The 27,562-nt window shown below is 38.3% G+C and overlaps 1 protein-coding gene across 7 annotated transcripts in view; it reads left to right on the top strand.

The window, feature by feature from the left end:
- The window catches only part of tmtc4 (transmembrane O-mannosyltransferase targeting cadherins 4), a 163,196-nt gene that overhangs the window by 129,104 nt on the left and 6,530 nt on the right, over window positions 1–27,562 (top strand). For all 7 annotated transcript variants that reach the window (XM_028799964.2, XM_028799967.2, XM_051926072.1 and 4 more), the window contains 3 exons: window positions 4,182–4,323; window positions 4,438–4,552; window positions 16,780–16,892. In XM_028799964.2, coding sequence (XP_028655797.1) covers window positions 4,182–4,323; window positions 4,438–4,552; window positions 16,780–16,892 — 370 coding nt within the window. The remainder of the gene's footprint in view (window positions 1–4,181; window positions 4,324–4,437; window positions 4,553–16,779; window positions 16,893–27,562) is intronic.

Genomic DNA, 27,562 nt, shown 5'->3' with positions numbered 1-27,562 from the left:
TGCAAACCAAATATGAAATATTTTAGTAATTAAAATATTTTCTGAAATTTCTTTAATGCGATTTTGTTTTTTTTTTTGTTTTTTTGAGATTTTTCATATAATTGGGGAGGGAATTCTTTCATAAATTATACCTGATTATCGATTGTTCTGGGGAGCATGAGGTTATCCCACAATTTGTATGAGGTGGAAATCTGCTTTAGACATTATGCAGTTAGCACGACCATACACATACAGTAATCCCTCGCTATATCGCGCTTCGCCTTTCGTTTCTTCACTCTATCGCGGATTTTATATGTAAGCATATTTAAATATATATCGCAGATTTTTTGCTGGTCCACGGATTTCTGCGGACAATGGGTCTTTTAATTTCTGGTACATGCTTCCTCAGTTGGTTTGCCCAGTTGATTTCATACAAGGGACGCTATTGGCAGATGGCTGAGAAGCTACCCAACTTACTTTTCTCTCTCTCTCTCTTGCGCTGACTTTCTCTGATCCTGATGTAGGGGGATTGAGCAGGGGGGCTGTTCGCACACCTAGACGATACGGACGCTCGTCTAAAAATGCTGAAAGATTATCTTCACGTTGCTACCTTCTGTGCAGCTGCTTCCTGAAGCGACATGCTGCACGGTGCTTCGCATACTTAAAAGCTCGAAGGGCACGTATTGATTTTTGATGTTTGTTTTTCTCTGTCTCTCTCTGCTCCTGACGGAGGGGGTGTGAGCTGCTGCCTTCAACAGCTTTGTGCCGTGGTGCTTTGCATACTTAAAAGCCAAACAGCCCTATTGATTTGTTTGCTTTTCTCTCTCTTTCTGATTCTGTCTCTGCTCCTGACGTGCACTCCTTTGAAGAGGAAAATATGTTTGCATTCTTTTAATTGTGAGACGGAACTGTCATCTCTGTCTTGTCATGGAGCACAGTTTAAACTTTTGAAAAAGAGACAAATGTTTGTTTGCAGTGTTTGAATAACGTTCCTGGCTCTCTACAACCTCCTGTGTTTCTGCGCAAATCTGTGACCCAAGCATGACAATATAAAAATAACCATATAAACATATGGTTTCTACTTCGCGGATTTTCTTATTTCGCGGGTGGCTCTGGAACGCAACCCCCGCGATGGAGGAGGGATTACTGTATATAAGTATAGTATCAATGGCATATAACACTGATGCAGAAATAATGAAAAATGTTCGAGGAAAAAAATATTTTATTTCAGGAGGTCTGCCATGGCAGATTTTGGCTTATGCTGTATTTTGTTAATAAGTTTTGGATTGTTTATACTTAGAATGAAAATAAAAAATTACATTATTGCTTTTCAATAGGCCAACAAGAGCTATTATAATAATTCAAACTTGCATCTTCAATAAAGTAAGCTGTATTTTGATTAATATGAAATATTGTAAGAAAGTAGAAGATTGTAGCTTATGAATTATATTTGCTTGGAAAAAAGTTAAAAAGTACTGTTTTAGTGCAGTAACTCAGTTTTTTGTCAAAATGTACGTGTTTTTTATGTGCTTTAAGTTGAAAAGATGTACCAAAAGTTAGACTTTCAGTTAGTGTTGGACCTATGCAAATATTTTTAGATTGGTACAGATAACATCTTTTGTGCATTGTACATCAGTACCAAACAGTACCCAGATGCTTTTTTTCCCTGATCCTGCACATGTGCACACCTCCCTGCTGTGCCTCACTCAAATGTACAGATATTGCTTTGGTGCACGAACATGTACATAAATTATATCAAAGAATTGAGGATGGATCAAATCTCAAAATTGTACTTTCGAGACCATAATTAACATAAATTTTTATTTCACTACTTTTAAATGTCGGAGTGCGGTATAACACTACTCCCAGTGTTCACAACTACTATTGTAACAGGAGAACGTCTTAGACCACCGTTTCATATACTTTGTATTTAGTGGGTATACCTGGAAACAAAAAGATCTGACACATTTTTATCCAAGGGATAGTTTTAGTTAAGTTAATGAAAATCTTAATTAAACTTGTCTTAATTTAAAACACGAGGTTGTAGCCAAGCCCATCTTTTGAGGATGACGTTGACGCAGCCACAGACATATTTGCTCTTTGCTTTAAGAATGGATGGATGGAATTAGGCCAGCACCTAGGTCCTGCTATATTTTAATTCCTTAAAGACAGAATTTTAATAGAGTCACACCAGGAAATATCTTAATAGACTGTATTTTTTTCAAACGATCAACATTCAGCTATTTACAAACACAACAACAAAAAACAATAAATGTATAAGACATAATCACTGAATCCAAAAGTGAAATAAACATTATTTGCTGTAAAGGATGTAATGGAATGTTACCCTTTTGTAAACTGCTTTTCAATAAAAACATTTTAACATCCAAGTCCTGTCACCAGTATTCAGAAGTTGTTGTGTGTCTTCTGAGGCAAGCCTTCCCCCTGAAGAACATTGCAAGCAGGTATGGCACAAATATTCACCACTGTCCCTTGTACCTAATAAGGGAAATCTTTCAGCAGCATGTTGCAGTTCGCAGAAGAGGTCCTCTTGTTGCAAAACCTGGCAAGTTGATTGAAATTCAAAATGTCCCACCATATCTTACACTGTCTAAACCCTGTTGAAAGTCACAGATTCTACATTTATAATACAGGTGTCCATACATGAATGTTTTTAATAACATAAAACAGGACTTGCTAAAAAAGAAAAAAAAAAACACCTCATATATGGCATCGCTACAAAGTCACAAAACGCATTTCCGTTCCTGTGTCCTCAGTTCTAATAATTTACTCCTGGAAACAGTAAAAAGTAGGCTATCCAGGAGTCTCATTTGCAAATATGTAAAAAAAAAAAACATTAAACCAGAAGGTGACCATGAGCCCATTTATGCAAAAATGAGTACATTGTTTAGGGACACAGTGGAAAAATGCATCGTGGAGCAAAAGGCATATTGTCTAATAAACTTGAATGGCTGTGTAGCATACGGAGCAATTTTTGTTAGTCACAAAAGAAGGATGTCTTTTGTACTAAGTCTGATACAGATATTAAAGGAATGGTTTTCTTCAAAAGAATACTCTACCAAAGAATGATGATTTTCGTACCTGTTACTCGCTTTGTTTTCTTAGGCAACAAGGATTACAAAATTTGTGATATAGTGGGCTTGAGTGGAAACCCAGCTTTTAGAACAGCAAACAATACCAAGGCATCTAATGAAAAATCTCTAGTTACAAATGACAGTTGTTTAATCATAGGCTTACAGTGTCCAAAACACCTGTATTTTTGCTAAAAATCCTAAACTTTAGCTTAGACATGAACTTGTTGGGGAAAACGGTAGCACCATCATAATGTGAAATGAAAGCAGTAATATTGGTTGTACTGACTTAGCTGTGCACGTTAGCTAGTCAGACTGTTAGGCAGGGTGCTTTTACATACAGTTGGACTTAGAATAGACCCCTAAGGTGTGGGTCTATTCTATCATATTTTTACAGTTCATGTGTTCTGCACTGAAGTTTTAATTGTAGTCCTACAGGGTGATATCTGTTGGGGGAGCTATTAAACAGCCTTTTGTAAAGTCTTGTAAATTTTAAGAATGTGTTAATTACAATATGTTAAAGGTATAATCTTTACAAATCTTTCACTTCAGATTTCTTTAGTATTTAAGTACATGTATATTTTATTAAAGTTACATAAAAGGTGTCTCACAGTCAGAGTTGTTCTACTGTATTGCTAGAGTTACAGTATCCAGCTATCCAGTAAAAATTCAATTTTTTTTCATTTTTAGCAAAGACAAAAGAGTTGCGACAAAAATATAAAATGATTCCAAAACCGTAGATGTCATTACTTAAAATGTATTTTGTCATGGACTGTATTTATCAAAGGATGCATATTAATCTGAAAAAATATTACAAATGTGAAATACTAACCTTTAAATGTTTTTCATTTTTATTAATATTTTATTTTTAAGGTTTTAATAACATTATCCTGCAGTTTCATCTTTTCAGCTTGAAACTGGTGTCTTGGATGAAGTATCTTTAAAAAATGTACAAAATATTTATATTGTGTTTTATTGTTATTTGATCTTGACCTTATTTAATTGTAAATGCTGTTTTAATACTTATGTTTATAATTTTAAATTTATTTGAAGTTGTATTTGTAAGATTTAATAATTTAATGCAGTTCTTGGGGCATTTTTCTCTTTAAGACCAGATTTTGCTGCCGCTTGGATGAATTTGGGTATAGTACAAAACAGCTTAAAAAGGTTCCAAGCAGCTGAGCAGAGCTACTGGAATGCAATAAAATATAGAAAAAAATATCCTGATTGCTACTACAACCTTGGGCGTTTAGTAAGTATTCCCTAAGGAAAAAAACACTTTGCCTTGTAAGCTTGGTTATTGATGATGTACTTTTTATTTATTATCTGATCGTACATAGTGTTTCAAAACTTTTTACTATTGTAGTATGCAGATTTGAATCGGCATGTGGATGCTCTCAATGCCTGGAGAAATGCAACAATGCTGAAACCTAATCATAGTTTGGCTTGGAACAACATGGTTATCCTCCTAGATAACACAGGTAAACAACCTACTGAAGTACAAAACATCATTTTTATACTATACTGTGCCTATTATTTAATTAACAAGCAAACACAAATATTTCAGTAATCACAAAAAGCAAAACACACTTAGGTTTAGCAGCAAGGGAGAAGAATTCAATAAAAAAACATCTCTAGCGTCACAAGAATGCAGAAACAAAAAACAAACTCTCTTAGCCCAGGTTTTACTTAAAGATAATGTCCTACAAATATTAACCGTCTGGATTTTGACATCCCCAATATTGCTTGTGCAAGTGTTCATGACAGTGCAGTCATAATATGAAGCAGTTGAGCAGCTTTAAACTTTAAGAAAACACTATTATGACTTTGCATCTATCATATGCTATGAGAGCATAGCACAAAACAATGAGAAACAGATTAGTTAAATTTTGATATTGCACCTTAAGATTAGTTAAATTTTGATATGGCACCTTATAGACACACAAAATAGCAATAAAACACTTAGAAAGGCAACAGTTGTGTTAGCTGCAACTATAACCATAATCTAAATATATAAAAATACAGAAAATGATAATGTCATATCCATTGCTACCTTAACATTTTAAATTAAGTATATTCCTTACAATTGCTTTCAGTTGGTTTTGAAATTGAAAGTTCATTGTGTATTAGTCATATCAATGCTAACATTTCTTTTGATATCATTTCAGCTGTGTAAACATTAATATATATATAACAAGGTAAAGTGGTGTTAAACCATTCCTAACACTTAGACTACAAGAAGGAATCGTTTTTAATTCTACTCTGTGCTACGTTGGGTATCTTTACATTCTGAGACATGTCATATTCATGATATAAACATATACTAGCCATTAAAAGAAGCAGGTAAAGTACTCTTGTTAATAAGTTCAAAGAAAAATTATTTTAGTGGCCAACATCACACTTCTACTGCACATGCCACCATCATTTGGTCCACTCAGGGAATCCCTCCTGACTGCCCCAGATCCTCTGAGACAAAAATATTCTTTATTGTTATTGTCAGTGTGCCCTGTACACATCTGTTAGGCAGTAGAAACTTCCTCATTAACAATTATAGTGGCGATTGCATACCAGCCACCACTCTTTACAGCAGTAGAGTAAGAAGGCACAAGCATAGGGTTAATTACTAGAATTGTGTATGAGCTGACAGTGAAATGTGGAGTTTGTTTGAGAGACTGATAATAATCACATAGCCCCAACCATTTTTTTCCTCCATCTAAAACAACTACATTTTACCCTAACTGGTGGGACAGCTCTCCTGACCAAGCCAGGCTACTGGGTTGATTATGACAGTAGAACTTCTCAATATGCATTTCCCTATTTTTAAGAAAATAGACAAAATCAAATGTCTTATTTCATTGCTTTTTCTTCATTCATTGCTATTAACATGGAGTACAAATACTGTACTATATTACAAATAAAAATGCATAGGAATACATTGGTTTTAAAGCAAGCCATCCATTACTGCCTACTTCTTGCTAATATCTTCGATACTGCATTTTGAATTAATATACGTGTACTGAGATAGGAGATGTAAGCATATACAGTATGCTAGATACTTTATTTCATGCAATATTGAAAAGCTAGTGGAAAAATATAAGTTTAATGTTTTTATTTAAAGATAGTTTTGAGTCATAAGTAGTATCCAAACTCCAAGAAGATGTACTAGGCTTGTAGGACACCCCGACGATAAACAAATGAAAACTTGTATGGCTGTAGGTCTAAGAACCACCTCATGACTTGCGGGTTCAAGTCCCTTTGTAAGGAAATCCACTGTAAAGGCCCATGGTCTGTCTACAGGGTGAACTCGCGACCCAAGAGGTAGTACCTCAGCTGTATAATCGGCCATTTAATTGCCAAAGCCTCCCGCTCCACAGCCGCATACCTGGTTTCCTGGTCCAACAGTTTCCAACTTGGGTACATGGCGGGGTGTTCGACTCCATCGACATGTTGGCTCAGCACGGCTCCAAGACCTGTGTCTGAAGCCTCCGTCTGGAGGATGAAAGGCAAAGAAAAGTTGGGTACTTTCAAAACTGGAGCCAACATAAGGACCTGCTTTAAATCACTAAATGCAGCTTCTGTTGTATCATCCCATATCCCATGATTCGGTTTCCCCTTCCTTGTAAGATTAGTCATGGGTGTTACTCTCTTGAAGAAACAGGGTACAAACCGGCGATAGTAGCCCGTCAAACCGAGGAAGGCCTGAACCTGCCTCTTGGTCATTGGACGGGGCCAATTCAATATGGCATCAACTTTGCAACACTGTGGCCACACCATACCCCAGCCTACTAGGTAGGCTAAATATTTGGCTTCGACCAATTCAAAGAAACATTTCTTCGGTTTAATATGAAGACTGACTTCTGCTAAAGACCGCAATACAGCTTGTACCTACTGTAGGTGTTCCTTCCAGGTGCTGGAATAGATGACCATGTCATCCAGGTAGGCAGCATTATACGAGTTATGAGGATGGAGCACTTTATCCATCAGGCGTTGGAAAGTCGCGGGTACCTAATGCAACTTGAATGGAAGGACATGATACTGCCGGTGTTCAATAGGGGTGCTAAACGCAGAGTCTGTTACGGGAACCTGCCGAGTACCCCTTTGTCATATCAAGTGTAGTCAAAAAATTGGCTCGTTGAATTGGGAGACTTGGTTAAGCTGACAGAAGTCATTGCAAAACCTCCAACTCCTGTCAGGCTTGCCAACCAAAATGATAGGACTGGACCAGGGACTATAACTCTCCTGTATCACACCTAGATCCAGCATTCCTTTGATCTCCAACTCAACTTCTGTTCTTTTTGTTTCGGGAAGTCTATATGGGCATTCTCAGACTATGACCCTGAGTTTTGTCACAATGTCATTCATAACCAGGGAGGTCTGTCCTGGTGTCTCACTTACTACATCCAGGACAGACAGGATGACTGCTTCAAGCTGCTCTCGTTGAAGGCGAATCAGTTTAGTACCGAACTCAAGGTCTAATTTATGAGTGAAGAGTGAGTGGAGCTGTCCAGTGGAAGGATCAGTGTCCCTTTCCATCCACAGTTCCAGCAAAGTTATGTGAAAACCCGTTCACTGGGCTGACTATTCAGTTGTTTAATCAAATAATCAACCAGCTGCTTTCTCTCCTTAACTTCATACAGGCCTTGTCAATGTGCCAGTAGTTTAGAATGTGAGGTAGGAACCAACAACCTGACCCGATCCCCCGGATCGCACTCCCTTAGAGACATACCACGGTTATAGCAATGGACCTGGGCTGCTTGTACCTTCTCCATGTGAGATTTAAGAATAGGTTGAATTTTAGTGAATCTATCGCATAATTGCGCGATATACTGTAGTAAATTTGTAGAGGGGAGTGCCTCTTCCTCCCAACCTTATATCTAGTATACCTCGGGGTTGTCGTCCATATAAAAATTCAAAGCGTGAGAACCCTGTGGAGGCTTGTGAGACTTCCCGATATGCAAAAAGGATCGGGGGAGATACTGATCCCAGTTCCTTCCATCCTCATTGACCACCTTGCGCAGCATCTGTTCGAGTGTCTGATTAAACCTTTATACTAGACCATTGGTTTGAGGATGATATACCGAAGTCTTTAAATGTTTTATTTTAAGTAACTTGGCCATCTCCCTGAACGTCTCCAAGGTAAATGGCGTCCCTTGATCCGTTAGGATTTCTTTAGGAATGCTGACCCGCGCAAAGACCCCCTACTAACTCCTGTGCGATAGTGTCTGAGTGCAAGGGAACAGCTTCAGGATATCGGGTAGCATAATCTACCAGGACAATTATATGTTTATGTCCTCTAGCCGAGGGCTCTAGGGGTCCCACCAATTTGACCCCAATATGTTCAAATGGGACATCAATCAGGGGTAAGGGAACTAGAGGAGCACAGTCCCTCCTAGGAATCTGCCACAATTAACATTCTGGGCAGGACATCCAAAAACAGCAGACCTACTCCTCATTAATCCCGGGCCAAAAATATCTGAGTTTATTATGCTCTAGTTTTTTCTCTGAGCCCAAGTGGTCTTCCAGGAGGTGGTAGGTATGTGCTATTTCATAGACTTGTCGCCAGTAAGTCCATGGTACTAACAGGGACTGTACCTCCCCCTCATGCTCTGCTACACGATACAAAAGGATGTTATTTAATACAAAGTTGGGACCTTGTGGCATGGGATGCAGTGTGTGATGGCCATCTACCAGAACGACTGCATTTTTTGTGAATTTAAGAGCGTTGTCATTCCATTGCTCCCTTTTAAAAGAAGCCGGAGTCTGCTTAAACTGAAGCAGCAGTTGTGTGACAGGATAGGATTCAACCCGGCGATTGAAGATGACATTTCATTCCATGACATCCCGGGTATCTCCACATCGTTAGAGGCAGAGTTCTGTTCGTCCTCCAGCTGTAAACATGGCATGGAGGAAGCTGAGGATGCTGTTTCGATATCCATGACTAGACCTGTTGATTGTTTAGGAGCAGCAAGTGTTATACCGCTTTTATTATCAGACCAGTCTCTAGCAAGTATTACGGGAAATGGAGGACTTTAAGTACTGCCACCACCAGTTTTTTTTAAGATGCCATTGTGGCTGATGTAAGAGGCGGCAGAATTATAGTGATGGATGTCCCTGTGAATATAGGTTATACAGGTCTTTGTTCTGAGCCATTGTCACAGTAACACTAGATGGCGGGCAACAATGGGGATGTTACTGCCAGAAACAAATAAAGCAGGGACTTTGTGACCATTTACTGTCACTACTCCTGTATGAGAGAACGGCAGAGGATTAACCAAAGCACACCACCCCTCTTTGTCACTTCGCGGAGCCCTTCACCTTGCATCAGGGATCACCAGAGATAGCTCTGGCATACAGGAATGGGATTCACCTGTAGGGACGCAAACCCATCTGGGTTCACACGAGTTCTGTTTTAGATTTCCCAATTAGGTTTCTGCTCTTAAATGGTCTATCACCTCTATTAGTGGAATGCATGTTTGTAAAGGCTCGTCCCCAGGCCGGCTGGGCGATATTACTAGGCAGGGCTCGGAGCAGTAAGGCACAGGCTACCTGCTCCGTCATTCATTGGATGTTATTTTCTTATTGCCTTACCCAACACCTGATTTTATGCCTGTTCCTTAGTAGTCTTTTCGGGGTTAAAATCCAAGGCCATTACCTTTTCCACCTGCCAACCTGGGGCACCCCCACCTTTCTCAAAGGAAGTTTACTTTGTGGGGAGCTTTAGAGCAGTCCTCTTTCCCGGGAGCCCATAATAAGTCCCCGATGTGTGCACATCTAAACCTGGCCCTAGTCTGTAGGTCTCCTTCCTATGGTCTCAGGTGCCTTTGGATAGCTCCTGGGTCAGAGCACACTCCAGCTTTCCCCAACCCGCACTGACTGGCCCCAGTTCGGTGATGCAAGAAAAGTACTCTCGTACCTGAGCCGCCTTTGGTTGGGAGTTCTCGATGGTGTGTCAAGGCTTTCTTCAAGTTCGCCTTCCGATTCAACAAGGAAGCCATCATTCTGCCGACTACGCCACTGTGAAATAATTAGCCTCGACACACACAAAAAGGTTTGGGACAGCCACCTGTTTATTATCCCAGGCTACAAAAATGGTATGAAAAGTCACACTTAAAGTGAATAAGTTGGATAGTCTTGAGGCTGGAACCGGAAGTGACGCCAGTATTGGGCCCAGAACCCAAAGTGACATCAGTATTGGCCGCAGAACCAGAAGTGACGTCAGTCTTTGGCACAAAGCCAAAAGTAGTGTCTTTGAGGTTAAATCAGGCAGAATTTCCAGTATCTTGTATAGTACTAGGGTGTTGTACCGTGTTAGCCATTATGAATGTAGAGAAAAGCCAAGCAAAATGACACCTTTTATTGGCTAACTAGAAAGATTACAATATGCAAGCTTTCGAGGCAACTCAGGCCCCTTCTTCAGGCAAGATGTAATCAACTGATTACATCTTGCCTGAAGAAGGGGCCTGAGTTGCCTCGAAAGCTTGCATATTGTAATCTTTCTAGTTAGCCAATAAAAGGTGTCATTTTGCTTGGCTTTTCTCTACAGTATCTTGTATATAATTCACCAGCCTACTCACTTACTCACGTCCGTCCGAAGCCGAATGCGCAGTCGCCTTCTGCGCAGCTGCCCGAAAAACCTTACGAGACCGACATCGCGGCAGGTGGTGGATTTACGGCTGCGAAAATTCAAAGAGATAGGCGACTTCGATTAAAGCTCTAGAGGCCTGAAAGGCGATTTCAACTACAGCTCGAGGCCTAATTACGCATTCATTCAATACATCTATATCAGGTTTGTGGTGCTTATACTTATTACTATTCCACTCGTACCCGTTTCATCTTACATTGTCGAAACGGGCTCTTTGTCTAGTGCATGTATGTGTATGTGTGTATATGTATATATATATATATAATACACACACAAGGGCAATCCCAAAAGTAAGGTCTCCAAAGTGGTGGGGACGTAGATAAACTGTTCGTACGGCGGTTGGTGCTTCCTCCATTCCCAAGCAAGCATACGCGGCTTCGCTGGGATACTCAATTTTGGCTTGGCAGCCCTTGAAAATGGAGCTCCCGTTGAACGCTACTGCCAAGTGCGAAGTTCGCGCAGTTATTCGATTTTAGAACGCAAAAGGCGTTAAACTGGTTGAAATTCATCGCCAATTGACGAAAGTGTATGGACAGTTGTGCATGGATGTCAAAAACGTTCGCAAGTGGTGTAGAGAGTTTACAGCCGGTCGTACTGAAATTCACCCAGTGACTACCACCTGTTCCCTAAGTTGAAAGAACATTTGTCCGGAAGGCGATTCTGCTCCGACAAAGAGGTGAAAGATGAGGTTCAATGCTTCCTGAAGGACATGGCGGAAAGCTGGTATGACATGGGCATTCTAAAACTACCACAGCGTCTACGAAAATGCATCGACCGAAATGGCGATTATGTAGAAAAATAAATAATTCTTTAACCTTTAAAATGATGTAAATATTATAGAAAATAAACGGTTGTTTGTATTTCTAAAAAAAAATAGGAGACCTTACTTTTGGGATTGCCCTCGTACTATATATATATATATATATATATATATATATATATATATATATATATATACAGTCGACCCTTGATATACAACCGGCCTGACATGCGAACAACTTGCTTTACGACCAAAATTTTTGTTTTGAATTACGACCAACATCTTGCGTTATGACCTGAATGTGGTCACGTGTATCTTCTTGTGCGATTGTAAACAAACAGCCGAGAGCGTTTGTAAGCATCGGTCTGAGCCCAGATACGTGTGTTTGTGGATGTAACTTTGGTCAGTGCAGTGATTTATATAATTTATTTCGATAATTGCTAAGGAAGGAAGCGAAGGTAAAGAAAGCGATCACAATTGAAACGAAGAAGGAAATTGTGTGGAAATATGAGAGTGGCGTTCGTGTGACCGATCTCGCTAATATGTACAGCATGTCAAAATCCACCATCTCGACAATTTTACAAAGAAAAGATTTGTATAAGGAAACTCCTTCCAAACAATAACCACCTTCCATTTCATTCTCCTCCTCCTTCCTTCCAGCCAAAGATATCAACTTAAATGGTGAGTACGGTATGAAATTGTTGTTTCTGGTAGGCTAGGCACTTTTTATAACTTTTGGTTAGTACATTAGAAAAATTATTGGTGTTTTTGGTAAATTATGCACATTATTCAACCCTTTTCTATTAAAAAAAGTTAAGTAAGTGTTGCTGTGGGCAGTTCGGAACACATTAAGGGCATTTCCATTATTTCTTATGGGAAAAATAGTCTTGACTTACAACCAACTTGAGTTACAACCAGCCCTCGCGAACAAATTAGTTCATATGTCAAGGGTCCACTGTGTGTGTGTGTGTGTGTATATATGTATATATACAGTGGTGTGAAAAACTATTTGCCCCCTTCCTGATTTCTTATTCTTTTGCATGTTTGTCACACAAAATGTTTCTGATCATCAAACACATTTAACCATTAGTCAAATATAACACAAGTAAACACAAAATGCAGTTTTTAAATGATGGTTTTTATTATTTAGGGAGAAAAAAAATCCAAACCTACATGGCCCTGTGTGAAAAAGTAATTGCCCCCTGAACCTAATAACTGGTTGGGCCACCCTTAGCAGCAATAACTGCAATCAAGCGTTTGCGATAACTTGCAATGAGTCTATTACAGCGCTCTGGAGGAATTTTGGCCCACTCATCTTTGCAAAATTGTTGTAATTCAGCTTTATTTGAGGGTTTTCTAGCATGAACCGCCTTTTTAAGGTCATGCCATAGCATCTCAATTGGATTCAGGTCAGGACTTTGACTAGGCCACTCCAAAGTCTTAATTTTGTTTTTCTTCAGCCATTCAGAGGTGGATTTGCTGGTGTGTTTTGGGTCATTGTCCTGTTGCAGCACCCAAGATCGCTTCAGCTTGAGTTGACGAACAGATGGCCGGACATTCTCCTTCAGGATTTTTTGGTAGACAGTAGAATTCATGGTTCCATCTATCACAGCAAGCCTTCCAGGTCCTGAAGCAGCAAAACAACCCCAGACCATCACACTACCACCACCATATTTTACTGTTGGTATGATGTTCTTTTTCTGAAATGCTGTGTTCCTTTTACGCCAGATGTAACGGGACATTTGCCTTCCAAAAAGTTCAACTTTTGTCTCATCAGTCCACAAGGTATTTTCCCAAAAGTCTTGGCAATCATTGAGATGTTTCTTAGCAAAATTGAGACGAGCCCTAATGTTCTTTTTGCTTAACGGTGGTTTGCGTCTTGGAAATCTGCCATGCAGGCCGTTTTTGCCCAGTCTCTTTCTTATGGTGGAGTCGTGAACACTGACCTTAATTGAGGCAAGTGAGGCCTGCAGTTCTTTAGACGTTGTCCTGGGGTCTTTTGTGACCTCTCGGATGAGTCGTCTCTGCGCTCTTGGGGTAATTTTGGTCGGCCGGCCACTCCTGGGAAGGTTCACCACTGTTCCATGTTTTTGCCATTTGTGGATAATGGCTCTCACTGTGGTTCGCTGGAGTCCCAAAGCTTTAGAAATGGCTTTATAACCTTTACCAGACTGATAGATCTCAATTACTTCTGTTCTCATTTGTTCCTGAATTTCTTTGGATCTTGGCATGATGTCTAGCTTTTGAGGTGCTTTTGGTCTACTTCTCTGTGTCAGGCAGCTCCTATTTAAGTGATTTCTTGATTGAAACAGGTGTGGCAGTAATCAGGCCTGGGGGTGGCTACGGAAATTGAACTCGGGTGTGATACACCACAGTTAGGTTATTTTTTAACAAGGGGGCAATTACTTTTTCACACAGGGCCATGTAGGTTTGGATTTTTTTTCTCCCTAAATAATAAAAACCATCATTTAAAAACTGCATTTTGTGTTTACTTGTGTTATATTTGACTAATGGTTAAATGTGTTTGATGATCAGAAACATTTTGTGTGACAAACATGCAAAAGAATAAGAAATCAGGAAGGGGGCAAATAGTTTTTCACACCACTGTGTATATATATATATATATATATATATATATATATATATATATATATATATATATATATATATATATATATATAATTTTTTTTTTTTTTTTTTTTTCTTCAAATCCTACCTTTCAAAATTGTTGGTGCCTCAGTACACTGTTTTTGTGTTTCTGCCATGATTTTTTTGCTTAAGGCTGCCATGAATTCTTAAATTGTCTGTAGCCTTGATACTGCTGTACATATGTCATCAAGCAACAAAGAGCCTACTGGGCACTGACTATGCCACAAAGAAGTTGTGCATCCTCTTACATATTTACTATCAGTGAAATACAACTGTGGACAACAATTACTTCTGTCAAAGCCTTGATGTATGTGAGGTTCGGTGGCCCCAAAGAGCATAATGCAAGAACAAAAGTACAAAATTAACAATAAAATGTGGTAGATAATGCAAGATAATTTCTGTTAAAATATTACACTTAGAATTCATATTAAAAATAATAACGGATTGTGTGGTATGTACCAAGCTGTATGTGATTTTGCAGATGTTTTGCAGGTCATTTGTGTGAATAACAAAATTGTCATAATTGAAATCCATCAAAAAGACATCTAGGAAGCCTTTGAAGGAAAAGTCCAAGTAATGCTTTTGCACTGTCCCTTAATAAAAGCACTTCTTCTTTCAGCTGCTTCCATTGGGGGTTGCCACAGTAGATCATCCTATACATATTGCTTTGTCACACCCATCACCTGCCTGTCCTCTCTCACCACATCCATAAACCTCCTCTTAGGTCTTCCTCTTTTCCTCTTGCCTGGCAGCTCTGTCTTTAACATCTTTTTCACAATATACCAAGCATCTCTCCTCTGAACAAGTCCAAACCAACGCAATCTCTTTAGAGCAGTCCCCTTTCCCGGGACTCTTCTGCATAGGATGTAATCTACCTGTGTACATCTTCCTCCGCTCTTGTAGGTCACCCTATGTTCCTTCGTCTTCTTAAAATATGTATTCACTACAGCAATGCCCATCCTTTTTGCAAAATCCACTATCATCTGACCTTCCTCATTTCTCCCCTTGACACCATACCTGCCCATCTCCTCCTCGTCTCCGCTGTTCCCTTCACCAACATATCCATTGAAATCCACTCCAATCACCATTTTCTGTCCCTTGGGTACACTGTCCATCACTTTATCCAGCTCACTCCAGAAATCTTCTTTCTCATCCATCGCACACCCAACTTGCGCGGCACATGCACTAACAACATTCATCATCACACCTCCAATTTCCAGGTTCATAATCATTACTTTGTCTGACACTCTTTTCAGTTCCAAAACACTCTTGACATACTGTTCCTCCCTTAATAAAAGCACTGAAATCTTTAAAATATAACATAAATAAAATGTTAATTCATAAACTTCATCACTTCAGCTGTGAATGACCAACTAGTCATTTAATTATCCACATCATGTTATCAGTTCAGATTGCCTTCTATAGCCACCACAAATTTCCATTCTTTTAATAACCTTATGCTTTGCTTCAACTTCTTTAATCCACCACTTCAACATCTATTATGCATTATTTCCTTCATGAAATAACTGATATAAGATCAATATTCAAGATGTTTTGACTTTATTAACTTGATCCAGTTGTTTTTCATTATTAAAATGAATCTTCCCATGTTGTTGTGTATTTCAAGACAAATTGAGCAACCTTAAAATATTTTAAACCTAGTTTTATACCTCTTTCCATTCATAAATCTATATATGATGCCAATATTTTAAAATATATTTTTTGTGTAGCTTTTTGTCCTAAATTACAATATGCTTTATTTGTAGTTTGGCATCATTTTTTCTTCTTTGTGTTTTTTTACCTACTGTCTTTACCTCACCATCTCTAGGGAGACATGATCACAAATCATGCTGTGATATTTGCAGAATATTTCTGTTCTTTTACATCGTTTCATGTTTGACGTCACAATGGTTTTTTTCCACCTGCCTTCCTCTGTCTCCTGTTAGGAAGAAGCTGGAAACAATACAGTCTTTCTGTCTTGACTTGTCCCATGTGAAAAACTTGATCATATATCATGCTGTGATTGTGCTGTATTTTTGTTTTTTCACCTGTTTTTACCTTTGACATGACTTTTATTATTTTCCCTCTTGTTTTTGTCTTTTTCTCCTCAATGCAGTCTCTTGGGAAGGAATTTAGAGCCATGCCTCTCAAATGAGAAAAAAATCTTATCATATGCCATGCTGTGATATAGTAGCTTTTCCTTTTTTTATAAGGAATAATTGATGCATTCTAGAATTATATTAAAAATCTCATTCAAAAAATCTTTTTTCTGTAACATTTTAAATTTAACATCTAGAGTAGATTGAGAAATAGATTATTTTCCTGAAAACACTGTAAAATGATTATTAGTTACATACATTTATGCATATGCTATGAAAGTTATAAAAGACATTTTTTTTAATTAACCTTTATTGGAGTTGTTTGTCAGTTATAACTCTTCAACTTATATGACTGGTCTAAACAGCTTTAGTAAAATAATATTCTTAAATGTATTTGAATTTAATAAGACTGTTAAACAATAATTTAAAATGTTCACACATCTTTTTTATACTGTATATTTCACACATTTGGTACTATAAAATGTATGTTTAATTACTGTATATTGCCTTTGTAGCCTGTAAATACTATGTATTTGTTTTCAATTGTTTTGATAAAAGGAAACTTGGCTCAAGCTGAAATCATTGGAAAAGAAGCATTAAAACAACTTCCCAGTGATCACACAATTATGTTTTCTCTTGCAAATGTTTTGGGGAAATTGGAAAAATACAAGGTATAGTATATATGTTGTTGCCTTTTTCTTGTTGATTTTTGACTTTATAGACCAGGGGTGGGCAAACTACGGCCCGCGGGCCACATCCGGCCTGTTGGTCTTTTGAATCTGGCCTGCCGAAGATTGGTACAAAATTGCCCAAATCATATCATAATTATGACTGCATTCATTTGACCTTGTCCTGTAATGCCTGGCGTTCCACCAGGTGGCGCATTAGGCGCAGTGATACATTGACTTGATTTTGCGGAGCCTGGGCTTCTCTCTGTTATTACTCTGCTACAGCTCTGAACCCATTTGCAACAATGAGTGGGCCAAAGAAAAGAAAAGTCGACAGTGAGTGCCAAGTGTTTAATAAGGAATGGACAACTAAGTACTTTTTCACTGAAGTCCAGTCAAAGGCTGTATGTCTTATTTGCCAAGAAACCGTTGCGGTTTTAAAGGAATACAACATCAGCTGTCACTTTTCCATCAAGCATGCTAATTACTCTTACAACCAGTCAACGCAAGAATGGACGACTACTGCTCAGAGGTTGGCAACTAGTCTGCAGGCTCAGCAGAACACCTTTATCCGACAAACTACCATCCAAGAATCAAGCACGAAGGCAAGTTATGTGCTGGCATTCAAATTAGCAAAGACCAGCAAGCCTTTCTCCGAAGGGGAGTTTCTCAAAGAGTGCATGGTAGAGACAGCAGGTATCTTGTGTCCTGAGAGCAAGAACAAATTTGAAAAAATCAGCTTATCACACAGGACAGTGACTCGCCATGTTGAGCTAATTGACGAAGACTTAGCTAGCAAGTTAAACAAAAAAACGTAGTTATTTTACATTATATTCCTTGGCACTGGATGAAAGTAATGACATAAATTTTGAGATAACGGAGGAGTTTTTGGCCATTGAATCCCTAAAAGGGAAAACGTGGGGAGAGGACTTGTATGACAGCATGTCGGGGGTCATAAAAAGGCACAAGCTACCTTGGAGTATGCTTGCCAACGTTACCACAAATGGATCGCCAAATCTGACTGGAAAAAACATTGGGTTGCTCAAAAGAATCCAGAAAAGGGTGAAGGAGGACAACCCTGAGCAGGAGATAAGTTTCTTACACTGCCTAATCCACCAGGAAGCACTGTGTAAATCTGTATTGCAGCTTGACTACGTAGTGAAGCCAGTTGTAAAACTCGTTAACTTTATTCGAGCGAGGGGACTTCAGCATCGTCAGTTTATTAAGTTTCTTGAAGAAATTGACGCTGATCACCAGGACTTGCTTTACCACTCCATTGTCCGCTGATTAAGTTTGGGGAAAGTATGTCAACTAGTGTGGGAGCTCAAACAGGAGATTATCTAATTTTTGGAGCTACTTGAGAAAGCTGACGATTTTCCTGAGCTGAGTGACACAGATTGGCTTTGTGATTTAGCTTTTGCTGTGGATATACTGACACACATGAATGAGCTGAATATGAAGCTACAAGGGAAAGACTAGTTTGTGCATGAAATGTACACAAATGTCAGAGCCTTCAAAACCAAGCTAGCTTTATCCTCAAAGCTAATGTCAAACAACTCATTCGCTCATTTCCCCACACTGGTTACGCTGAAAGAGGCCCCTCGACTTGTGAAAAAATACAGGAAATCACTGGACGACCTGCATTGAGAATTTTGCTGTCGGTTCTCTGATTTTGGAAAAATTTACAAGTCACTTCAGCTGGTGTCATGTCCCTTCACACAGGACCCTGAAACAGCGCCACAGGAGTTGCAGTTGAAACTGATTTATCTCCAATGTGACACTGTCTTAAAGGAGAAGTTCAACTCTCTTAAACTGGATGAGTTTTATGCTTCATTTAGCGCAGCCAAATTTCCAAACATCCAGAAGATGGCACAGAGGATGCTGGTGTTGTTTGGCTCTACGTATGTGTGTGAACAGACTTTTAGTGTTATGAACACCAACAAAGCACCCCACAGATCCCATTTAAGCAATGTACACCTTAGATCTGTTCTGAGAATTGCCACAACAAAACTCACACCAGACTTTGATGCACTGGCAATAAAGGGTGATCAACAACACTGTTCCCACTAAAAGTGAGTGTAAATATTAACACTGTAATGCCTTTTTTATGTTTATGTTTGATATGTATTCATCTAGTGCTGGCCCGGCCCGTCTGTCAAATTTTAAAAGTCAATGTGGCCCCTGAGCCAAAAAGTTTGCCCACCCCTGTTATAGACTATGTTGTACTTTTCACGCTTTAAGTCATGTAGAAACTGTCAACAGATCATTTTAGTGGTTCTGTATTTTGAACAGCCAAACTATAGTAGTATGCAATAAAGGTAATATAAGTTTAGGTAATGCACCTTTCATTTCCTTGTGGCATTTATGTAAATGTTAATCAAAATCTACAGTAGGCATGTAACAATGCATACATTTCATAATGCAATACACACCATGATTTTTAGTGTCACAGTAAGATGGGTTTTTTTTTAATATAGCAGAAAAAAGTAAATGTTATCATTGTTTTTGTCTTTTATTTGCTCAAAGTTTACCTATTGGCTGTATTCCAGGTCCAAAACTATAAAATCATTAACACTACAAATGGCATAGATGTTTGTATCCTTTCATCTGTTATTTGATTGTGAGAAGAACCAATTCTAAATGGAAACCCATTATATGTTTTTATTTATGCTTACTTTCCACTCAGCAAGCACCCACCAAATTTGGAGTCATGGATTATGTTTTTGTACACTGAGAAAAAAAACAAACTGGTGACCCTACAGTAGACTAATGTAAACAAATCCATATGCAAATTTTTTTCCTGTCCTCTATGCGGAGAGCAAACAACAACTGTCTAGCCAACTGAGCTAAACAGAATCTATTCACTATACAGACTTTTTCACTGCTAGTGATAATTTTGCAACAGGCTCACTGTACTTTTTTCCTGTTACATGTTCAGTGTAAATTCAACTTAAAACTTCTCATCATGCACTGCAAATCACTGTAGAATTATGACTGGTATTTTGACTAATTGAAATTAGTCGTTTTGTTTTATATTTGTACCGAGCCTTTCCTTACACACTTGCATGATATCAAACCTCATTCTTTGTTTTTTTTTATTTCATGTGTGTCACCCCTTTATATTTAGCATTTGTTGCCCTATTCTGTTTTCTCTATGCCACTTATTAATGATGTCATCTCCTCTATTACATATGAATGCTTCCATTCTTTATTAACAGGGCTCAATATGCATGGTTGATTTAACACTAGAATTACCAGAGCCTACGAAAAAACTTGTAGATCCGTCCCACCTTAAATCGCTTCACACTTCTCCATCAGCGTCTTTTGTCCTGTAAACTTGTTGATAAGCAGCAAGCTGTCTACTATCACATCCCCCACTGCCGCACAGTTTTCTCTGCTCAAATCTGTTTACCTGCGTGTCAATTGCTTGGAGTTGTATAGAGTGAGAAGTCAAGCAAAATGACACCTTTTATAAATACTATATCGTTATTTGGAACACATGCATTTCGTGTGTGTTCTGTGTCTACAATGATCTATGTAAACACATCGTTAAAACAAACGTTTTTCATGTTTTACTAATAATTGACAAAATGTAGACATGAAGTTTATAATGAGTGAAGCCTAAAGTCCAAATATCAAAGAAACACTTTCGCAACAGGTAAAGACGCGCTATAGCTCAAATATTATTTATTTGGATCACATACAGTCGTGTAACAGCTTGCTATAGCTCAAATGTTTTTATTTGGATCACATAAAGACTCACTATAGCTCAAATGTTTTTATTTGGATCACATAAAGATGCGCTATATGTCAAATGTTATTTATTTGGATCACATAAAGACGCGCTATAGCTCAGATGTTATTTATTTGGATCACATAAAAATGTGCTAGATCTAATGTTATTTACATATTTACCTTAAAAGTTATTTACTTACATGACAAGGGTTGTACATCGGATCAAGAATGTACTTTTGCCATCATTGTACTTTGTATATATAAATGGGAAGCTCTGCACTCGAGACTTTACCATTATTTATTTATTTACTTACTTCCTACAGCGTAAATAGGTAAATCGAATGTTATTTACCTTGAGTTATTTACTTACATGACGACGGTTCTACATCGGATCAGGCTTTTATGTAAGTAACATATAAATGTTAATGTTTTAGGCACATGCACCATCCTTTGTATGTAAGAGCCAGATCTACAGCATAAACTCACGAGTGCAGAGCTTCCCATGTACATATACATAGTGCAGCGATGGCAAAAGTGCATTCTTGATCCGATGTAGAATCGTCGGTATGTGTTGAGTATACCTCTGTTATAGTGAGTCTATGTGAAAACAGCCGCGTCAAATGCTGCGGGTGGGGTTTAGTTGGATGGAGTTGGGAACGTGAACGCGGCTGAGAGAATAACAGAATAGAAAAAAGCAAAGCTAACCTTTACAAGTATCATAAATTACACTGGCTGTTACAGACTGGAATCAAATGTAAGTTTTTATTCTAAAATAGTAAGAACACGAGCAGCTCAGTTCTCAAAATGGACTCGCCCGGGATCGAACCTGTGAAGCTTTGATTACAAGTCAGCAGCTGATACCGTTGCGCCACCGAATCTGTCTTTTCAAATGTGTGTCAATGTCGCAGGTGAACGCGGGTTGTTTTTTTGCAGTTATATTTTTGAATAAAAGCTCATTTATTCTGTTATATTTGTACCTGTTGTGAAAGTGTTTCTTTGATATATGTGGAATTCAGGCTTCACACATTATATACTTCATGTCTACATTTTGTCAATTATTACTAAAGCATGAAAAATGTTTCTGTTTTAACAATGTGTTTACATAGATCTTTGTAGACACGGAACACACATGAAATGCATGTGTTTCAAATAACGATATAGTATTTATAAAAGGAGTCATTTTGCTTGACTTCTCACTCTATACAACTCCAAGCTACTGACACGCAGGTAAACAGATTTGAGCTGAGAAAACTGTGCGCCGGTGGGGGATGTAATAGCAGGCTGTTTGCTGCTTATCGACACATTTACAGGACAAAAGACGCTGATGGAGAAGTGTGAAGCGATTTAAGGTGGGACGGATCTACGAGTTGTTTCGTAGGCTCTGGTAATTCTAGTGTTAAGTAAAATGGAGAAGGTATTGAACACTTGTATACGAAAATACAATTCATTACACCCCCCTATACAAGTAGTACTTGATTTAGATAGATAGATAGATAGATAGATAGATAGATAGATAGATAGATAGATAGATAGATAGATAGATAGATAGATAGATAGATAGATAGATAGATAGATAGATAGATAGATAGATAGATACTTTATTAATCCCAAGGGGAAATTCACATACTTCAGCAGCAGCGATTTCTACTGTGAAGTAAATTTTCATGTTCAATAAATCAAGTAAGAGCATTCATGTTTAGGTTAAAAAATATTTAGCTCTTCCCCAATTGTTATTTTATATTTAATAGTAACTAACAAAATAAAGGAAATACTTAAATAACTTTAAATAGAGCATTGGGCAATTAAAACAGCTTCAGTACACAATCATCAGATGTGTCAATGGAACTGTACTTTGAGGAATTCAACTACTTTTTTTTTACATAAAAAATGCATCGTTTTGTAATTGAATGATGATAGTGGAAAGCACTTTGTCATGCACTGCTTTAGAATCTCTTCTAACATTTCATTTGGTTAAGGTCTCCTGACATGTATTCATTTTGTGTAGTTGTGTAGAGTGTTTCACTGGCTTGTCTTTCCCTGTGGATGTGGGTATTGCCCTAAGAGATTCCAGTGCCATCAGTATAGAAATGCTTCTCCATTGGATGAGTGTAATTACTTAAGATTGCCTTATCTTTATTGGTATTAGGATATAATCTGCTGAATCTATACCATGCCTGAACCACTGTGTATCAACAAACATACATGTTCTATATACTACTTTTGGTATATGCCATACATGGTCTTATCTGTTTGTCCATAATAAGAGCTTTTTTAAACTGTATGACTTTTTCCACTGCTCAGTAGACCATTGTATCTGTTTTTTGCTGTTATATCTTCTCTGTCATCACCATGTGGATGTGGCTTTAATTCAGAGGTTTATTCTATGTTAATTAGTGTTCTCTAATTTTAATTATTTATTTTGTCTTTTTTTCTCTTTCTTCATCATGTAAAGCACTTTGAGCTGCATTGTTTGTATGAAAATGTGCTATATAAATAAATGTTGTATCTGTTGGCTACAGATGTTTTGCATTGTATTAACAAGCATTACAGGATTGTGACATCTTTCTATGCTTGCTTTTAAAATTGTGGTGGTATTATTCTACTGTGGTATAGTCTACAAATTAAGGACCCGAAATCAGATGATCAACAGCTTGGGTCGATTTTGTTACTTGTAGGCAAAGCTAGGAAGTTGTAAATTACTCTCCATCTTTGTGTATGGCTAATACCCTGTATCGCTCCTCCTCCGACCTTACTGGCCATTGTCTTAAATTCTCTGACTTTGAGCTTCTGATCAGCATTGTAGCAATTTCTGGACTAAATCCATTGATTGTTAGAGCCTTGTTGCTGCTGAACTTAATTTAATTGGTTAGTTTTGTTTCTTCATTTCTTCAGCAGAAGAATTATTTTTTTTTCTTTTCTATTCCCAGCACAATTTGCAATCTTGTATTGATAAGTTATTCAAATATGTACCCTTGTTTCATTAGTTTCAGATGTGTCATGGGTCTCATTGGCCTTAAGTCTTCAAAGTTAACCTTTTGTACTTGCATCTTCCATTTGTACAGCCTGTACTCTTGAGTTGGTAAATTCAGTACCTCTCTGCTGAGTAAACAAATTGTTTTACAAACAACTTTGGTATCAAACTAGTTGAGTTTCTAATGTTCAATATTAGCTCTGTAGGTAATGTTAGTGCCATTTAAGAGGTAATTAAAGGCTTTGTTTAGGGATTTGCTGTCTCATTTTTCTTGTTTTTGGCATGCACTAAACTCAGAAGAGTAAAGGAGCTTGAATGTAAGCTGTTATCACTAGAAAGCGTACACCCCTTGGAGGTCAATAAACATTACAAACATTTGATTGCTACACGAGAGCTGATATTAATGCCATTTTAATTCAAAGGGCCGAATTCATTGTACTATGATTTGTTCTGTTGTCCATTCAAACAGGCTACTTGCTTTCAGAATCAAGGAAAATGCCACTTTTGCCACTACAGTAATCCCTCCTCCATCACGGGGGTTGCGTTCCAGAGCCACCCGCGAAATAAGAAAATCCGCGAAGTAGAAACCATATGTTTATATGGTTATTTTTATATTGTCATGCTTGGGTCACAGATTTGAGCAGAAACACAGGAGGTTGTAGAGAGACAGGAGCTTTATTCAAACACTGCAAACAAACATTTGTCTCTTTTTCAAAAGTTTAAACTGTGCTCCATGACAAGACAGAGATGACAGTTCCGTCTCACAATTAAAAGAATGCAAACATATCTTCCTCTTCAAAGGAGTGCAGAGTCTGTCAGAGAGATAGAGGAAAGCAAACAAGCAAACAAATCAATAGGGTTGTTTGGCTTTTAAGTATGCGAAGCACCGCGGCACAAAGCAGTTGAAGGCGGCAGCTCACACCCCCTCCATCAGGAGCAGGGAGAGAGAGAGAGACAAACAAAAATCAATACGTGCCCTTCGAGCTTTTAAGTATGCGAAGCACCGTGCAGCATGTCGCTTCACGAAGCAGCTGCACAAAAGGTAGCAACGTGAAGATAATCTTTCAGCATTTTTAGACGAGCGTCCCTATCGTCTAGGTGTGCGAACAGCCCCCCTGCTCAATCCCCCAACGTCAGGATCAGAGAAAGTCAGCGCAAGAAAGAGAGAAAAGTAAGTTGGGTAGCTTCTCAGCCATCTGCCAATAGCGTCCCTTGTATGAAATCAACTGGGCAAACCAATTGAGGAAGCATGTACCAGAAATTAAAAGACCCATTGTCTACAGAAATCCGCGAACCAGCCAAAAATCCGCGATATATATTTAAATATGCTTACATATAAAATCCGCGATAGAGTGAAGCCGCGAAGCGCGATATAGCGAGGGATTACTGTATACCTTCTGGCTACATTAAGTCTGGCTTGATTTCAAATGATCCCCAGATAATCAATTATGAATTTTTAGGTTACTACCTAGTATTTACTAACAACTAATTCCCCTTCATCTAAAATCAAATTATTCCTCAACAACCTTCCTGTCCCATATCTTACAGCAGAAGAGGCTGCTTTTCCTGATACTCCCATTTCACTGGTTGAATTTAAAGAGGTGCTAGACTGTGAGCACAAAAAAAAAATCACTCAGTGGATGGTGGGGATCCTGCTCAAGGTAATTTTTGCATTTTGGAAACAAAATTTTGGAAAAAATCCCTTCCATTCAGAGGTGAGTGAAGCCATTTCTCCTAGACAGTTTAAACCCTTGAATTAATATAGCATTTATTACTCTACATTTAAAACAAGGTGAATTCCCTACATTATATCAGAGTTTCAGGTCTCTTTCAGTCATTAACTCAGATACAAAATTGTATAAGAAGTTTCTGGTCCATCGCTTACAGAAAGTCATTGGTAAATTAATCCATCTCGCTTAGTCTGGCTTATACACTCAGGGTTAGCCTCTGATAACATGACTATACTTCTACATATAACTGATTCTGTTCCTTCTCTTTCAAACCCAGCTGCTTTTCTTTCCCATGAAAGCTGAGAAGGCATTTGACTACATGAACTTTTCAGTTCTTATGACAGGTCATCTACAGAATGGGCTTTTCTATTGGTTTTGTAAATTTAAACAAGACTCTTCACTTTTCCCTCTGTGCCATCTTCTTATTTAATTCAAACATCTTGGTGCCCCTTCTTCTTTAGAGGAGCTTGGCAGGGCTGTTTGTCTCATTGACTCATTAACCTTCTTCTCGAACTGCTTGCAGTTGCCAGCCATATTTACCAACTTCTGACCCCCATTGCAGTTTCAAATTCCAGTCAGATAATAACCTTATCCCATTTCTGTTTAGGCAATGGCCCATCCAATAGTCCCAGCATGTTGACTAAATCTTCTCCTTTGCTTCTCAATGATATGTACTCTCAAGCCACCCTGCCTCTTGTCGTCCCCATATCTAGTGACTTCAAGATATTTACCTAATAACTATTTTCCATCTTTGCTGATGTTAATGCTTCTGCTAACAACTGGTGCAAACTTTCTCTATTTTTCCAGTCTCATTTAGCAAATACAGTATCAAAATAAATATTGTATGTCATTTTAAATTTATAATTTCGATGCTGAAACCTCTCCTTTCTGCTAAATATTGTTTTGAAGTTAGGTTAATGTAGAATTTCAAGAAACCAAACCGTAAGCATTCAACTCTAGTCTCAGACAGATTGAGTGCTGGAACATCTCTTCCTGACCCAGAATTATAACATTGAGCTGTCAGCGTCACCCCTGTTTGATCATGGCAGAGTCCTTTTCCAACTTTCCTCCATTATGCCCTATAGAATCTGCCCTTGTCTTATGCCATAAACATCTGGCACTGTACAGAAAAGCTACTTATATTCTCTGGAAAATATCATTTTGTTGCTATCATATTTCATAACCCTGCCTTCTGAATAGAATGCTGGTCATGTGTGTTTCCTTCTTGGCAGTGTACGATAAAGGACCTGGGGGATTTATTTAACAGAACTTATGACCTTCCAGTCTTTGCAAGCTCTTTTAATTTCCCCCTTTTTTGCTTTTGTACCACTTATTGTATTCTCTGTTTTGTTCTTTCTTTCTAAACCCATAAGCTGTTTCTACCCTCTGCTCTCTACTTTGTAAAGCACCTTACACATCTCTCCCCTTGATTTTTCTTTTGTCAAGAATCCCTTCTCCTCCCTCTCCCCACCCTTCACGGAGCATTATTTTCTCCAATGGTAGGTTTTACTCTAGACATCCTAGCTATCCGCACACCCAATTTAGAATTCTGCTTAGACTTTATTATACTCCCCTTAAGCATTATCTGATGGGCCTCACCTCTAATCCTCTTTGTCAATTGTGGCCACTTAGTTTACCTGGCACCTTTTTCCACATGTTCTAGCGCCACTTAATGTCTTTTCTTTGTGGAGCCACATATGTCACCTACTATCTTCTTTCCTTTCTTTAAATAATCTTCTGTTGTCTCAAATTTTTATTATTTTAGACCTCTTTATGCTTCAGCTTAAACCTCCGGAATGTAAATTATTCTGTCTTGGTACCCTGGCAGCCAAATTACTTCTTGCTTTCCCGCTGGGAAACACCAGAGCATGTTACTGTGGACAACTGACAGTCCTCAGTCTGCAATTTTAGTACACCTTGAATTATCCACAGCACGTGTATGAATGGTGTCTTCAGCAGTTCTTTTGAAACTTGGACTGCTGGTACTCATTTGTTTAAATCTTGGTTTGCTGCAAATCCTTGACTTTGTTTTCTCTCATTTGTTAATCTTTAGTGTTTTGTCTTGATTGTGATCCTTTAACTCTCCCCTTCTTGGCATCAAAACTGTTTAGTGCTTGCCTCAGTATGGGATAACATGGGCTGAATTGAGTTGGATTAGGTTCTTTTCTATCTTATGGTTGTTTGTTGTTCATATCTGCTGTTATGTTTTAATATAGCATCCTTAGCATTAGACCCGA

Source organism: Erpetoichthys calabaricus, chromosome 4 (assembly GCF_900747795.2).
Source record: "Erpetoichthys calabaricus chromosome 4, fErpCal1.3, whole genome shotgun sequence".
NCBI lineage: Eukaryota > Metazoa > Chordata > Cladistia > Polypteriformes > Polypteridae > Erpetoichthys > Erpetoichthys calabaricus.
The sequence above is the reverse complement of the archived record's forward strand: the minus strand, read 5'-3'. Positions and strand labels throughout refer to the sequence as shown.